Raw genomic sequence first — 16,078 nt, 5'->3', positions numbered from 1 at the left:
TTCGAGTCACAGACTTGACATTTTTTCACACTTTTTAAAAGTGGGACTTACAAATCGCTGACGTGTCGCATCAGGAGTGATGCAACTGCCCTATTATAATGTAGATTATGGGGATGATTGGTTGGGGCTGTAGATGCTCTGGACAGCCAAAATTTAATCTACAGCTATATATGTCAACCAATCGAGCTTTGCTTTCTTTAAAAAACTCACAGCAAAAAAATCTCTGCAAAATCAAAATATGGCTGTAGAGAGCTTTATTTCCAGAGCAAAAAATTAGTGCTTTAAAAATCTACAGCAAGGAAAGCTACAGCAAATAAATGTACAGATTAAATTCTACAGCAAAAAATATAAAGCTACAGCACTTACCAATCATCCCCTATAATGATGGTCTTGTGATATATTCATCTGCGTTATCAATAGATCCCAAACTTTTATGATATTCATCTGCAAAGACTAAAATATTGGATTGTAATTTGTAACACATCATAACTCGAACCCGTTATATTAGAATTAATAGGTTAAGATCTGCGCCTTGCGCAGGATGAACATTATATATATAAATGATTATATATATTATATGAGGTTTGAAACAATATATATGTATATCAATCTTAATAATTAATTAAATTTGACTTTTTACTTATATGATTTTGTAATCATTTGTATTTTGTTATAACAAAAAGTTTAAATCATGGTTATAGGATATGTAATTAAATTTTAAATGGTATTAACATGCATATTATATTTTTAATATTAATGTCTATTAAATGATGATTTCTACTCATATGATTTTTTTTTTATCATTTGTATCTTTTATATTAAAAACTTTGAATTACTGATAACAAATTTTTTATTGTGGTATTAATACTTTTAGTAATTTATAAAAATTTTTTAAATTAAGTTGTCAATGTTCATTCAAAGCTTTTTAAAAAAATTGTTCAAATTAAATTTCGAAACTAAAATATTTATGTATTTGATATGGTTTGAAACAATATATATGTATATCAATCTTAATAATTAATTAAATTTGACTTTTTACTTATATGATTTTGTAATCATTTGTATTTTGTTATAACAAAAAGTTTAAATCATGGTTCACAAAATTTGAATGTGAGACTTTTAAAGTTTTAGTAATTTATAGTCATTTTTAAAAATTTGAAATATAACATATACAAAAAAATCTAATTTTTTATTATATGGTTATTGTGGTTGTTTAATTGAGTTTAATAGTTTAAAATTAAACAAATATGATAGAAGATACACTAATTTTTATTAAATCTTTATTATTCAAAATCATTAATTGCCGTATATACTTTAGCCGCATTAGGCAATTCCGTAATTTCTATTTAAGAAAATTATAAAGAACATTAATAATGAATTTATGGTTAGTTTAATAAAACGTTTATTATATAATTAGATGGACCAACATATTTCTCGAATCATTCTAGTGATGACAAGTGGGTACAAAAAGAAGTTGTAATGTTTCTGAAATAATATATAGGGTGTATATATATATATATATTATATCCTTAATTTTCAGATTAATTTCATGTGGGGGCATATATGTACGAGAGAGTGTTTGTGTCCACACTTAAAAAATGATTTTTAATAATCTTATCAAACATCAATTCTGGATATTTATGAAGGGAAATACATGTGTAGATAAATATTTCCATATATATCAAAATATGCTATTTTGGTCCTTTTTGAGGCTATTTTCCAAAATAAGTAAAGGATGAGGTTTCAAGCGACCATCATATTTGCGACACATATTACTAGTTTCCCTTCCTTTTATTCCAATATTTCTAATATTATTTAAATACTTTTCAAAGAAAGAAAAAGTAAAACGAAAATAATTGTTCCACGACATTACCATAACTACAACGAGAAGAGGATCTTTTAAGAGAAAGCAGAGATAGAGAGAAGAAAGGAGTGTGTGTGAGTTTTGCCTCTTGTTTCCTTTATAACACACAAATAGATGAAACGAGGAAAGCTACTACTTCTTTTGTTCCTTCCATAAAAAGATCCTTCCTTTCGCAGAGAATCTAGTTTCTCTTTTTTTTTCTTCTTCTCGTAGCTCCTCCATTAATGCTTATATAAGTCTCCTATATCTTCCTATTTATACACAATCCTGCTTCTTAGTTAACTCTTCTATTAATCTCCCGTACAAGCTTCGTGGTTAGGTTTTCTATATTTATTAACCCTTTTGGCCACTGGTAAGACCTCTTCTTCATGATTTTTCTTACTTTGTGCTTTATAATCTTGGATTAATCTGATGGATCTGCTTTAATTTTTGTTTGATTCGATGTTTTGTATCTGGATTTATTATGTTTTGTTTCGGCTAAATCTCATGAAAGGGTATTGCATCTTTCAATTAATTCCAATAACAATATTAAAATTGCATCATTCATATTCGTTTTTAAGCAATCCACGTCACAAACTAATAGATGTGTACTTTATATTGTTTTGCTCTTTGGGTACTTAATCATCTTCATCTCTCGTTGACTTCATCAATCAAATTCCCCTCCCTTTTTGAATATGTTTTTTTGTTAAAGGGAAATTAAACAAGGAGAAAAAGATGGTGAGGGGGAAAACTCAGATGAAGCGAATAGAGAATGCAACAAGCAGACAAGTGACTTTCTCTAAGCGAAGGAATGGTTTGTTGAAAAAAGCCTTTGAGCTCTCAGTGCTTTGTGATGCTGAAGTTTCTCTGATCATCTTCTCTCCTAAGGCAAAACTTTATGAATTCGCCAGCTCCAAGTACGTTCTCCTTTTTATGCTATATATATATATATCGTCTACAGATAAAAGAGATAAATTTTTTTGTTTATATACCTTGGTTTATATGGATCTGTTGGCGGTTTACGGAATCATATCTCTTTGACGTTTGCTTAGAGAGAGTGTACGTTTCTTGGTTTCTACAATTGTGTCTATTATTAAAGTAAAACCAAGTACATCATCTTATTTATTTCTTGTTAACTACTACATCATCTTGTTTAATCCTATTAGATGTCTCTTTCTCATATTTAGTTTATGAGTTATGATAAACGTTAAAACACAAAAGAATTCTCTGGCAAGTACTTTGCACTTGTTATATGTATGTATGTACAATTGATCATCTTGGATTGTTTTAGAGATCATAATCACACACTGGACAACTCCTTGAGTTTTGTATTAAACTCTTTCTTGGTTCGTTCAAAAATGATATTTATGTTGCAATTAGCATTCTTTTGTTTTGACATGATACACAATCTGGTTGAACCAATCTGCCTTGTCATTGCTTAAAAAAATTATAGATTGCTCTAACTGATAATTGGGAACTTTTTTTATATCAGTCCTGAAAGATAAATCAGGCACGTTTTATTTCATGCTCATTCCTAATATCGTTCAGTTAAATTGCATGTTTTGTTCCTACTGTTTCTCTACCTAATTTTTTGCTGTGAAACTCAAACCAGAATCTAAATGTAGATTGTTTTGAGAATTAGAAAGAACTTATCTTATACTGTTGGGTAGAAGGGAAACCAAATGTACTTTTGATGAATCATTAATTACATCTGTAAATAGAAAAGGCCAGCTTTTGATCAGATGTTTCAGACGATTTGTTGTACTTCTTTCTCTCAACCTACTTAATTTAAAGTAAAGAGACTCACATGTTTTTGGTTTTTCCAAAAAATTGGGGGCAAAAACCATATAGTACACGACTTTCTAAGTAATGTCCTTAAGACTTGTGATATCTTCACCTAAGAAAGTTTTTATGTTCTTAACTTGTCACTTTTGAGTTCAAGAAAAAAATGATTTGGTTTCTTGCATTGTGCTTATTCAATCTGTGAAATTGTTTCAATGTTTTAACAGTATGCAAGATACCATAGATCGTTATCTGAGGCATACCAAGGATCGTGTCAGCACCAAACCTGTGTCTGAAGAAAATTTGCAGGTTAATTATGATATTGTGTGCTAACTTTTAATACAAAAATAAATTGGCATAAGAAAAAGTATCATACACTGTCTGTATATAATCTCAACGTCACATATTAGTACTCAGTGTCACTTTTCTCAAGCTACATATTAAAGATAATCACATGCAATAACATTTTGTGATTTAACCTACAGCATTTGAAACATGAGGCAGCAAACATGATGAAGAAAATTGAACAACTCGAAGCTTCCAAACGGTTGGTGATCCAATACAACACAAATCATAGACTTGAATTATTGTATATACATCATATAGTAGGAGTTTGATCATATTAAGTCTTTTTTTACTATAATTAGTAAACTCTTGGGAGAAGGCATAGGATCATGTTCGATAGAGGAGCTGCAGCAAATTGAGCAACAACTTGAGAAAAGTGTCAAATGTATCCGAGCTAGAAAGGTATACATATCGTCCCCACATTATGATTTTTATTGAAGCACTCATAATTCTAACTTAGTTACTCGTTTCTTTTAGACTCAAGTGTTTAAGGAACAAATTGAGCAGCTCAAGCAAAAGGTAATGAGACGCAAGTGGTGGAATACTCCAACTTGATAATCTTCTTGTGCTTGCTTTTTACTATTGGAATAAACTTTGCAGGAGAAAGCTCTAGCTGCAGAAAACAAGAAGCTCGCTGAAAAGGTACAATATATTCTATAAACGAATATATCCTATGGTTCTCTAGTTAGGGTTGCACTTGCACATTTTCTTCTTAAAACGAATATCCCATATGGTTCTCAAGGTACGATTGCACTTGCACACCGTTTCTTTTATTCTCTTATGGTAGTTAAAAGTTAGGCTCTTTTTTTAGGGTTATTCGATCGTCGTGACTCATGACCTTGATCGTCTATGTGTTTGTTCTATCTTATTTGCATCTATTAGTCTTGTGTCTATATATTAATAATTATTTTTTATTATAGTGGGGATCTCATGAAATCGAAGTCCGGTCGAATAAGAACCAAGAAAGTGGAAGAGGCGACGACGAGAGTAGCCCAAGTTCTGAAGTAGAGACAGAGTTGTTCATTGGGTTACCTTGTTCTTCAAGAAAGTGAACAAACCACTCTCCAGAAACAAAAACAAAATAAAGCAGAAAAACTAAGTAAAAACGGGCTTGTTGTATAAGTACAAGTAACAAAACTCTAAAACTGCGTCTCTTGTTGTCTTCTTTCTCTCTCTATCTATCACTCTCTTCTTTAAAACTGAATTTCCCCTGCTATGTATCTATTATGTTTTTATACACTTGCCTCTCTAGAATCTAATTATGTTTATTGCTCATGTTCAAGTTTTATTATTATGTATCAATACCATTAAAAATGATCATTCTCAAATTATACCCTTAATAAACATTGCAGTTTTCTCAAAAATACCCTTATTTTTACAAGTGATTAATAAAATTCTTTAATATCATTTAAGTCTATTGGTTTTGGGTCTACAAATACACCTGAATAAATCTATAAATAATGAGTATATATATATATTTAAAGATATATTAACTTTAAATTTAATATAAGTATAAATATATTATGAACTATAAATAACTTAACAAACATAAAAATATTATTTTCTTAAATATACATATCAATATTTAAAATATATCATTTGAATATTATATAGATTTTCAATACAAACCAAAATCCTATATCCTACATCATATATCATATACATATTTGAATATCATTTTTCATGTATAATATCATTTATACATAATATTGATATGACAATTACGAATGTTCAATAATATTTTAAAAACTATCTTAAAATAAAATTTTAAATCTAAAATAAAAACACAAACTTATAATAGGTTATTAATAGCGAAAATAAACTAATATTATCATATCAATAAGTTTTTTTATATTATCATTTTTTTATTTGGATAACATAATTAAATTTCATCAAATTCTAAAGAATCACTAATTTATGTAATATTAAAAAATGTATGAGTAATTTAATCATTTTTTTTTAAAAAATACTATCAAATATTTTATGTTTTGTCGAATCAATAGTATTAGATCGCAGGTTAATAGTGAGTTTTTTTGTTTTTACCAGGGTATATCAGATTTTTAATTAACAAATTTTCATTAAATCCGAACCGGATTATATATAATATATCGGGTATATAGGTTCAACCATGAATCTAGGTCGGATATAAAAACAAATCTTAAAACACAAACATTATTATATAACAACCACTGCAACAAAAAGGCACGCGTAGCGACGCTCGGTTTTGTCGGAGCATCGTCCGAAGACCTCATCTTCGAGGATCTTCCGAGAAATGTAATACCTCGGAGTTTGACGGTCGGAAATGTTACGAAGTCGGCATGCTCTCGGAAGTTACCGAGATAAAGACGTTCTCGGTAAATTTGTCGCTAAGGGTTATCGGAAAATACCGAGAGCGTTCCGACGATTTAAAAAAAAAATAATTAAAAAAAATAAATGCAAAATAACAAAAAATGAAAATATATCAAATATTCAATATATAAAAATGTAAAATACATAAACTATAATAAAACTAAATCTAATACGGCGGTGGTACGGTACAGGGATCTACAACGTTGGTGGTAGTCGCGGAAGAAACGACATCGATGGTGGTCGCAGTTGAAACGGTGGTGGTGGTGGCCGCGGATGAAACGGCGACGGGGGCGATGGTGGGGGTCGTGACTGAAACGGCGACGGTGGTGGCCATAGAAGAAACGGCGGATGTTGGGAGTTGGTGGAAGAAACGGTGACGGTAGCGGCAGTAGAAGAAACGGCGACGGTGGTGACTGTCGAAAATACGACAACAGTTGTGAAGTTTGAGATTGTGATGTGCGGTGTTTGACTGTTTGTAAAAAAATAGATCTGAAAAAGTAAAAGATTCTAAATAATGATAAAGATAAACCAGAGACGAAACGAAGGAGAAGATTGGGAAAAAGACCGAGAGAAGAGTAGAGAAGTTAAGTAATAGATGGATTTAAAATCATGATTTGATTGGAAGAAGTTGAAGTAGATTGCAGAGGAAGAGTAGAAGATGAGAGGAAATAAATAGAGATGATGATAAAGATAAACAATTGAAATTAAAAAAAGATCGATAAAAAAAGTGGCTGTAATTTTTTTTAATTACTTATTAAAATTAATAAACAATTGACATAGTTAATAAAATTTAATTAATAACTGTGTCTCCGACGAATTTGCGTCTATTTATTAATCACTTACCGAGAACAAGATAAGTTATCGGTAATATATAATTGTAATGACCCAAATCTCAGCCCGAGAAAATTTAGCCCAATAAAACTCAATTACATTGCAGAAAACCCTAAAATTTTCTTATTTAAGATGGATTTCATGGTGGTCTCTGACAGAGACTTTTGGGAATGGCAAAATCCTGCCGGAACGTCACCAGAACAGCCACAAATAGCCACCATGAAAGAGAAGTCATCTCACCATCCGAGAAAAAAGAGATTAGAGCTCAGCAGACACGTTTTGGGGGAACAGAAGAACGATAGATCAAATATGAGTATTTCGAAGCTAAATTTTGAGGTTATGTTCTACACTCATAGATCTATGTGTATCAAAAAGCAGATCGTCATTTGGAATTTTTATCCAAGAGTTATGGTTGTTTCTTTGGGACTGATATCTACAGATCGGATCCGCGAACAGTCAACTTCATCAGCGTTTTACCGTTGATACAGAAGGAACCAGGAAACAGGAGAGATATCATTGGAAAGATCTCGATGCCAGCTTTTCAGATCATCTATCCGATCGTCAAATCGACGTATGGTTAGAAAGTTATTGACGTTTCTTCTTGGCGAAGAATAAAGCTGTTGAATTTCAGAGACAGTTCCGACAAGTCTCGGTGTAAGTGAGAAACGGTCGACAGAAACAAAATCTTTCGGTCTAGAAATTTGTCAGTAAGTAGTTAATTCTCTTATCTATCATCTCTTGCAAGCGGATCGTTATTCCGAGTTATTTTCTGAGAGTTATGCTTGTTTTCGTGAGAGGTGCTGGTGCATTTTGCGTTTACGACCATCCTGGAGATGAAGTTACTTTGGTTAAGAAAATGGTGTGCGATCGGAGTAAACTTGGTGTATATGGATAGAGGACACATAGGAATACATTATGACCGGAGGGATCGAAAAGTTAACGGTTATTTCTTGAGTTATTCATCTGTTTGTTGTATGGTTCAGTTCTGCCAGAATATCATATTGATCTAATTTCAGAGAGTTCCGGAGTTGCTTTGTTAGAGCCGTAAAGGTCCATTCGGCGTTTCCTCAGGATTCTTCAGAACCCGTGGCAAAGGTGAGGGTCTTTTCCCGAACTTCTCTTACACGGCTTAGGACATCGAATAAGTATAATTTGTTTCTAATGTGTTCCGTCTATGTGAAATCGAGTCTGTTATTATTTGTTTAGTTTTAGGCTCTTTGCTTAAACCGGAACTAGGATGTTGGATGGTTCAACAGTGCTTGTTCATTTATAATTGATAATATATATGTATAAAGTATATTGAGGTGATTTGGGTGTTAGCCGACCATGGAGACGTAATTATGTGAGTCGGCCGGGGACAAGTACATTGGGTGTGGTGTATGCTGCGGCACAGCTTAGTCGACCTGTTGTGCCAAGGCTTCGAGGTCGATAAATCGTCTACGGGCGTGTGTTACCGAGCACATATTCGATGGTGTTTTGGCCTGTTAGTGGACAGCGAGTGTGCACCTCGCTAGGACTGTTGTGTGATCTTTGGGTACTTTAGGTACCGTGTTTGCAACGTGTTAGGATTAAATTATATTTATTCGGAGTGCTCTGTCCGGGTCCATGGACTTCAGATTTAGTATCCCATACCTCACTGAGTGACTTCCCCGTTACTCACCCCTCATTTGCCCCCTTTCAGGTGAGACTGACGAGTATATGATATTTGGACGGATTGGTGCTACTGGGCTTTTTATTCGGATTTTTATTTGGGCTTAGAGTGAGTGGAGTCGTGTATATGGGCTATTGTGTTATGCGATATTGTTGGTGGCACGCTGTTCTCCAGGTAGGAGGTGACGGGTGTCACAATAGTTTTCCGACAAAATTACCAGAAAACGTTTATGAGATACTTCCGACAAAATCTTTACATCGGAATTTTCCGATCAGATTCCGGCATAATGAATATGTTCTCAGTAAATTCTCAGAAATTCCTGGCTGTTTTTCTGATGACATAAATTGTCGGAAAGTTTTGTCGATGTTCACACATTTTTCTTGTAGTGAACTATCATATTTCGAAGAAATACCATATTTTGAAAAAAAAAAAAACAAATGATAAAAACCTAAAAACTCAATTGTTATGGTTCGAAATAAAAATAATAGTAGTTTGTAAATCAGCTTTCGATCAATAAATGAAAAGCAAACAAAGCGCGGTTCAAAATCTAGTTTATGTATATATCAATTCAGGCTTTTCCCTCCAAATCAGGAATACCTATGTATAACTCATTGCTCCTAGCCCTCCCGAGTCGAGAGTATAAGTATATAAACACCCTAAAGACCCGGAGCTTTGTTTTTCTTTACGCATTTGCCGCCAACATAGAACTGATGAGCAAATTGATTCAAGCTTATTTCAAGTTCAGTTATATTGGTAAGGTCAACTCCAACCGCACGGTAAAACGTGAAAATAGTGTCAGAAGATGTAATGTTTCTTCTCTCTAATCCAACGGAATGCAGCTAAATTTTGGTGTGATTCTTTTTTTCTTTTACAGTGGCACACTATATTTGATGCAACACTGTAGCAACAACATAAACTTTTTTTCTTAATTTATATCAAAATTGTTTATTCGATGCATTATTTAATTATGTTTGAAATATTAATTTATATATAAATATAAATTAATTTTAAATACATAGTTTAATTTAAACATTTTAAAATAAAATATTATTGTAGTGACAATTTTAATATTAATTTATACATTTTAGTCATAAAAATAATTAATATTTATCAAAATTATCAACTAAGAGAAACTTGATTAATAATATAAAAATGAACAAATCATTTTTAATGTGATATTTGATATTATGGTTTGAGATTTAAAAAAAAAATAGTGCCAAAATTACACTAAAATAGTGTTATGGATTGGAGATAGAAATAATACTCAGCTTCAATGATCTCGGCCCATGCATATACGACTAAAACTTTAAACTTAGTCACTAATTTTTTTCTCGAGAATTTGTTATATTTTTTTAATGAAATTTCAGATCTTAATTTATCCATAACATGTCAGAAACAACTAGAACACAAATGACTTAGTTCAGTCAACCCCGCAACATCAGAGATTGTTTCTTAGACATTGAAATTCGAATTTGTAATTTTGAGACTCAATTCCTTTAGACGGTTCTTCAGTATGCATACTGGTAAAGTTACACACTATCTGGACAGTTTTTACATTCTACATACTTTCCTGATTATAACTTTGTATCTAAAATTTTACACAAACATAGGAACATGCACCGTTTATACATCTATACATCGGGTTTTTAGAGACTAATCAATAGTATAATACTAATATAGCAAAAGCTATTAACGATTTAATTTTAATAATACTTGAAGCATAAAAACACATATAATGTATAGAATATAAGTAGTAGTAAAATTCATGATTATGAACATTACCTCTCGATTTTTTAGAATTACCGGGAAAAATAAGGTTTTGAAGCGTATATAATGTAATAAAAATAAAAATTAACATATTGTTTGCATGAACGAGATATTGCATTGGGCCATGTGGTTTTAGAAACAGATTTGGGCCTATTCATATATTATGTAAGGGCCTACTTATAAAATAGGCTTACATTGTGATAATATCCCCAGTCATACGGGTGGGTGGGGTTTCCATTGTAACTTTTTAAGTTGGAAACCAAAAATGGCAAACATCAATAATACGAGAACTTGTGAAAAAGACAAATCAGTGACGTTTGCCAAACTCAAATCATGTAACGAGAAAGTAGGTCCAGCTTCACCATCGCGATTTATTCCCAAGGATACTACGTGGCATTTTTTGATTCGTATTTAGTTTTTCTTTGCTAAGTTTTGGAAAAGCGTTGCTATGGGTTCTCATAATTAGTTACAGCTTAGTCGTTGTTTTGGAATGTCAGGTGATTAAATTTCAGTTCGTATGAAATGAGTGTTAGAAAAACAAGCGTGTTAAAATGTTTAGGGAACCCATACGTGCGAATACATTCACACGAATTCGCACCAGTGATAAAACTCTAGAACATAAGTTTTTCTTATAAAAAAAAACAATTCTAATTAAAGAATCCAACTTAAGAGCTGAACTCGGAGTGACACTGGCATCGTGATCTAGTCAACAAAGGGTCAAAGAAACCAATCTTGGACGAAATTAGTCTCACATGCCACATTATTCTTTGGTACCGAAGACCCTTCACCTTGCACGTAGTAATGTTGTTGGAACCTAATGTATACAAGTACCAAACTAGTCTTATAATTAATACATAACTTCTATCCATTTTCACAATACGAAGAAAAATGGAAAATTGTTACGTACCCTATTTGTAAAAAGGGTTCGGTGTTGCAATCCACTGAATCAGGATGAGAAGGCTGAACCGGAAATTTAGAATTGTTAGGATCACCGGCCATCGATGCTGCCGAGTTTGGCCAGAAGTCTTGAAAGGATTTGAAAGCATGGCCTCCGGCTTCAAACTATTGGCAAACATATTAAAATCATAAACGATTTAGTTATTTTTCTACAAAAATGATAATTTTGAGACCTAAAGTGAAAACCTTAATCTTGAGTTGTTTGTTTATGTCTCCGAGTTGCCGCTCCTACCATTTCAAAAGTAGATTGTTTGATATATGAAAATACATGTATCAATTTGCTATGTAACATTTATATGTAACTTACCTTTTTCCGAAGATCTTCCATTTCTTCCATCATAACTTGTGTCTGCATATATATCAGTTGCATGATTAATTTTGGTTTAGTCTTCATGAACATATGATTGGAAATGAAACAAAACCGGTCTATATGATACAACCTTCCGTTGTCGAGTCGCAGTAAGAGCTGCTTCCAGCTGCCGCTCCAACGCTTGCAGTTGCTTCACGCCCATTTCTCCAATATCTTCTCCAAGCAAATGCCTTTGATAATTAGCATGAATATCAACACATGTCAACTATTCAGTTATATATATAATATGTATAGCAGAAGATCATGATTACTATATAACTTCGAAGTCTTTAGTAAACTGTTACTAGACCTATTAGTGCGAACAAGCGATTCGTATTTGGCTTTCAGCTTTGCCACCTCCTGACACCAGTTCTGCACCATATAGAAATACAGAATTATATAGAAAAGCATATAGTAGCAAGAGAATTTGAAGTGAACGTTATATATTGTATAAATATATAATCAAGATCATCTATTGTATAAACCAAAGTTAAAGTACGTGTATATACATGCCTGTTTAGACTCTTCAGGCCTATTATTGGTCACAGAACAGTTGTAGCAACGATGATACCGTTCAATAGTTCTTTCAACTCTGCAAATTAAATTTAAAAAGATTATTACACGCGAGAGATCTTTAGCTCAATTATGTTTAGAGTTTCTTCTTACGACAAAGACCAACGAAAGGAAACCCTAATTTAGTTTTTTTTCCTAACCCATTTGGAGTTTGTCATCTTCAAGACCAAAGAATCCAGATCCAAAAAAAAAAAAAAATCAAACAACAAAGTAAAACGTACGGACGGACACATTGGCTTATGATAATTGATCTAAGAGAGAGAGAGAGAGTACAGAGATAAAGTATAACGATGAACCCTAGTTACCTTAGGATAAAAGACACAACCTTTAAGAATACCCACAAGATAAAGCCATGATCATATTTTTTTTTAATCGTATTCGTACGATATAGCTAGTGATAAAAGAGCCCATTCATTTAGTTTTATAAGAAACCTATCTTTATTGAAATATAAAGAGCGAAGAAGATCGTGCAAAGGAGCAAATATACCCGACACTGCCGAACTCGTAGAGCTTGCCACGGCTAGAGAAGACGATGAGAGCAACTTCAGCATCACAGAGAACAGAGAGCTCATAAGCTTTCTTCAACAAACCATTTCTTCTTTTTGAGAAGGTCACTTGCCTATTGATTTTGTTCTCTATCCTCTTCATCTCCACTCTCCCTCTTCCCATATTTTCTCTCTCCTTTTTCTTGTCTCTGATGTCTTCTCTTATCAAGAACTAGTAACTTTTTGAAGTATATCAAAGGAATATATGTATCGTACACGATAACGTGTTATATATGTGTGTGTATATATATATATATATATATAGGTAAAACCGTTTAGGTTAAAATGGTGTTTGATTAAATATCATTAATTATTGTTTCTCGACTGTACTAAGTAAGTAGTACCAACAAATGAGAATTTTTTTAGAAACAGAAATTATAAATAAATAAACTAAAATGATGTTAATTTTGATGGAGCAAAACGATAACTATGTTCTCGTAATTTTAGTTAAATACCTCAGAATGGAAATCTGCTTGTATCAGTTGGACCACTAAGAAGTTCAATTATTTTCAATATTATTCATTGCTTTCCAAAGAGCTTGATATTTAGGCCTGGGCGTTCGGGTCTTCGGATCGGGTTCGGGCCGGTTCCTTCCGGGTCCGAATCTTTTCGGGTCCTAAATATTTAAACTTAATAGGTACTTAGAAATTTTCGGTTCGGGTTCAGGTCGGTTCTTTTCGGGTCCGGATCGGTTTGGGTCTATAATTAAAATACCCATAAAATACCCGTAATTTTTCGGGTCCATATCGGGTCCGGGTATTTATGATCTGAAAATGACATGATATACCTAATTCTATCAACTTTAGTAGAATATTTGTCATATATATCTAAAATTTTACAAAACAACTTAAATGAAACTATTAATAATTAAAATAAAATATTTTAAAACTCTAAATTTTACATTTTAAAGCTTTATATTACTTTAAAAATGTTAAAAAATAATAACAAATGTTGTTAACAAAAAATATTTTAACTAAATCATAAAATAATATATATAAAATAGAACATAAAAACATCATAGTTTTAGATATACATATTTTTAAGTCGGGTACAAATCGGTTCTTATCGGGTCGGGTCTATTTGGGTCGGTTCTTTTCGGGTCCGGATCTATTCGGTCGGTTCCTTTTCGGTTCCGGTTCTTACGGGTAAAAAAATTTAGACCCAAAAGGTACTTGTAAATTTTCGGTCCGGTTCCGGGCCGGGTATTTTTGAGTCGGTTCCGGTTCGGGTCTTCGGGTCCAGATTAAAATGCCAAGGCTATTTCAAATTCAAACGAATTCAGTTTTTTTTCTTCAAATGTTATAGGTCATCATGTTCACGGTCAGGAAGTGTTTTTTTTTTCCTTACATGAAACATAAAAATGGGTTGTATACTATACTCGGGTGAAGCATTGATCTCTTAAATTTATAAAGGTAATCGCCGTTACAAATAATTTAACTAAATAGCAGTGGCTCAGTATATATTATTATATTTAGTTAGAATGTTTATATAACCTAAACTGAACGATGTTGATTACATATGAAATTAATGTTGGTTAAGTTCTACCAATATTTGAAAATTTACCCAGGACTTCGTAGTCCAGTGGTACTACCTCCTTGTGGAGGGGAGGTCGGCTGTTCGACTCGCGTGGAGGGGGAGGCGTGTCCAGGGCCCGTAAAAAGGTACAGACAAAGGCTGACGCCGGGCCTAGGTGGTGGGCCGCAAGGTCAACACCTGTTAAACAAAAAAACAAAAAAAAATTTGAAAATTTAATTGGTCAAAAGGAGAGGAGAAAATTCATCATTGTTTTTGGAGGTTTCACATATTTGGTTAATAATAGTAAGATGTTAGGTAAACAAGTACAATAAGCGAAGCTCACGCTATTTCCACTATAAATTATTTGAAATATTCCCCTATATGCATATGCATATATGAATTCAATCTAATTTGATTTTGTTCACAAGATTTGATTTGAATTTTTAGTGCTAATAGCTGAATGATTTGTATCAGTTTTTCTTTTGTTGATGAAGGCTCACTTTATAACTTAATACCTAATTGACAATTTAACTTATTTTCTACCACATCAGCTCAAGTAAAAAAACATCATTTGCTTTTTTTTAGTCAGAAAAAAGGAAAAAAAAACATTGCATTAGTTTTGGGCCTTTTGGCTAACGAGCTAGCGAAGCTTCCCTAAAATATAATCGTCAAAGGTAATAATCTTGACATGCCAGTCAACGTGTCAGTCTTTATGGTCTTCTAGTAAGAAAAAAAAAATTCAAACCTCATCATTTTTTACACAGATTTAGAAAAATAACGAAGTTCTCTTCCTTTGTCCGAGGTTTCACGATTTTTGAGAAAATCAATGGATCCGTCACTTATGTTTCTTTGCTTCTGTTACCCCCTCCCATCTACTGGAGGAACAACACACAAGTTAGCGAACGAACAGAGAATCATCACATGGAACAACAAACAAAGATACTTTTTAATTAGTTAACAGTTTAACATCTATATAATCGTAATCCATAAATCAAGTTGATGATATACGTGGATATCCCCTATATATTATTTATGAAACATTACAACTTCTTTTTGTAGACACTTGTCATCACTAGGATGATTCTTAGAATTATTAGAAAAATATGTTGGTCCATCTAATTATATAATAAGTTTTTTATTAAACTAACCATAAATCTCTTTTTTATTATTTGAGGAGCATTTTTAATAACTAACTAGATTTTGACCCGCGCTTTCAAAGCGCGGGTTTATTTTCTTTTTTTTTCAATTGACAAATATTTAGCGTCATATTTCATATATTTGTGTTTTATTTTATAAAAGACTTAAACTTTTTATCTTTCTTTATCGTGTTTCATTTTAAATGACTATTTATGTTTAAAAAATTAAACTTTATTTTTTTAATGAATTAAGTTGGTATAACTCTGATGAATTAATTTTATTATGTGGTTAATATATTTAATAAAAATAATTATATACTTTTAATAAAGATTTATACTTTTCAATGAAAAAATCAATTTTTTTTTATGAATGCTTAAATTATATTAAGAAAAGAAAAAAAATAATTAAGAATGGTTGAAAAAAAATTATTTGAA

The 16,078-nt window shown here is 32.1% G+C and overlaps 2 protein-coding genes across 3 annotated transcripts; one reads left to right on the top strand and one right to left on the bottom strand.

Annotated features, from left to right (window-relative positions):
• The first annotated feature begins 1,836 nt into the window (after positions 1 to 1,836).
• On the top strand, positions 1,837 to 5,245 carry LOC106336934 (MADS-box protein SOC1). Of its 2 annotated transcripts, none has more exons than XM_013775921.1 (8): positions 1,837 to 1,938; positions 2,556 to 2,760; positions 3,853 to 3,934; positions 4,111 to 4,172; positions 4,273 to 4,372; positions 4,448 to 4,489; positions 4,571 to 4,612; positions 4,891 to 5,245. In XM_013775921.1, the coding sequence occupies exons 2-8, from the start codon at positions 2,579 to 2,581 to the stop codon at positions 5,020 to 5,022; spliced, it is 642 nt and encodes a 213-aa protein (XP_013631375.1). In that variant the 5' UTR covers positions 1,837 to 1,938; positions 2,556 to 2,578; the 3' UTR covers positions 5,023 to 5,245. The 2 variants fall into 2 exon arrangements, with proteins under 2 accessions (XP_013631375.1, XP_013631374.1); XM_013775920.1 differs by having other exon boundaries at positions 1,843 to 2,216.
• Positions 5,246 to 11,066: 5,821 nt separating this feature from the next.
• On the bottom strand, positions 11,067 to 13,202 carry LOC106340061 (agamous-like MADS-box protein AGL6). Its single transcript, XM_013778929.1, has 8 exons — positions 12,935 to 13,202; positions 12,388 to 12,466; positions 12,185 to 12,246; positions 11,966 to 12,065; positions 11,833 to 11,874; positions 11,712 to 11,753; positions 11,476 to 11,630; positions 11,067 to 11,382 (listed from the first exon to the last, which is right to left on the bottom strand). Exons 1-8 carry the CDS (start codon positions 13,114 to 13,116, stop codon positions 11,286 to 11,288), a joined length of 759 nt encoding a protein of 252 aa, XP_013634383.1. The 5' UTR covers positions 13,117 to 13,202; the 3' UTR covers positions 11,067 to 11,285.
• Positions 13,203 to 16,078: the final 2,876 nt, after the last annotated feature.

Source organism: Brassica oleracea, chromosome C4 (genome assembly GCF_000695525.1).
Source record: "Brassica oleracea var. oleracea cultivar TO1000 chromosome C4, BOL, whole genome shotgun sequence".
Classification (NCBI taxonomy): Eukaryota; Viridiplantae; Streptophyta; class Magnoliopsida; order Brassicales; family Brassicaceae; genus Brassica; species Brassica oleracea.
This window is presented reverse-complemented; position numbering and strand designations above follow the sequence as displayed.

Excerpts from the sequence above, each read along its gene's own strand:
- LOC106336934 (XM_013775921.1), top strand. The coding sequence starts at position 2,579 with ATGGTGAGGGGGAAAACTCAGATGAAGCGAATAGAGAATGCAACAAGC. Across the intron at positions 3,935-4,110 it reads TGTCTGAAGAAAATTTGCAG|CATTTGAAACATGAGGCAGC; the intron begins GTTAATTATGAT and ends TTTAACCTACAG. Across the intron at positions 4,173-4,272 it reads CAACTCGAAGCTTCCAAACG|TAAACTCTTGGGAGAAGGCA; the intron begins GTTGGTGATCCA and ends TACTATAATTAG.
- LOC106340061 (XM_013778929.1), bottom strand. The coding sequence starts at position 13,116 with ATGGGAAGAGGGAGAGTGGAGATGAAGAGGATAGAGAACAAAATCAAT. Across the intron at positions 12,247-12,387 it reads GGCCTGAAGAGTCTAAACAG|AACTGGTGTCAGGAGGTGGC; the intron begins GCATGTATATAC and ends TATATGGTGCAG. Across the intron at positions 11,875-11,965 it reads CTGCGACTCGACAACGGAAG|ACACAAGTTATGATGGAAGA; the intron begins GTTGTATCATAT and ends ATATATATGCAG.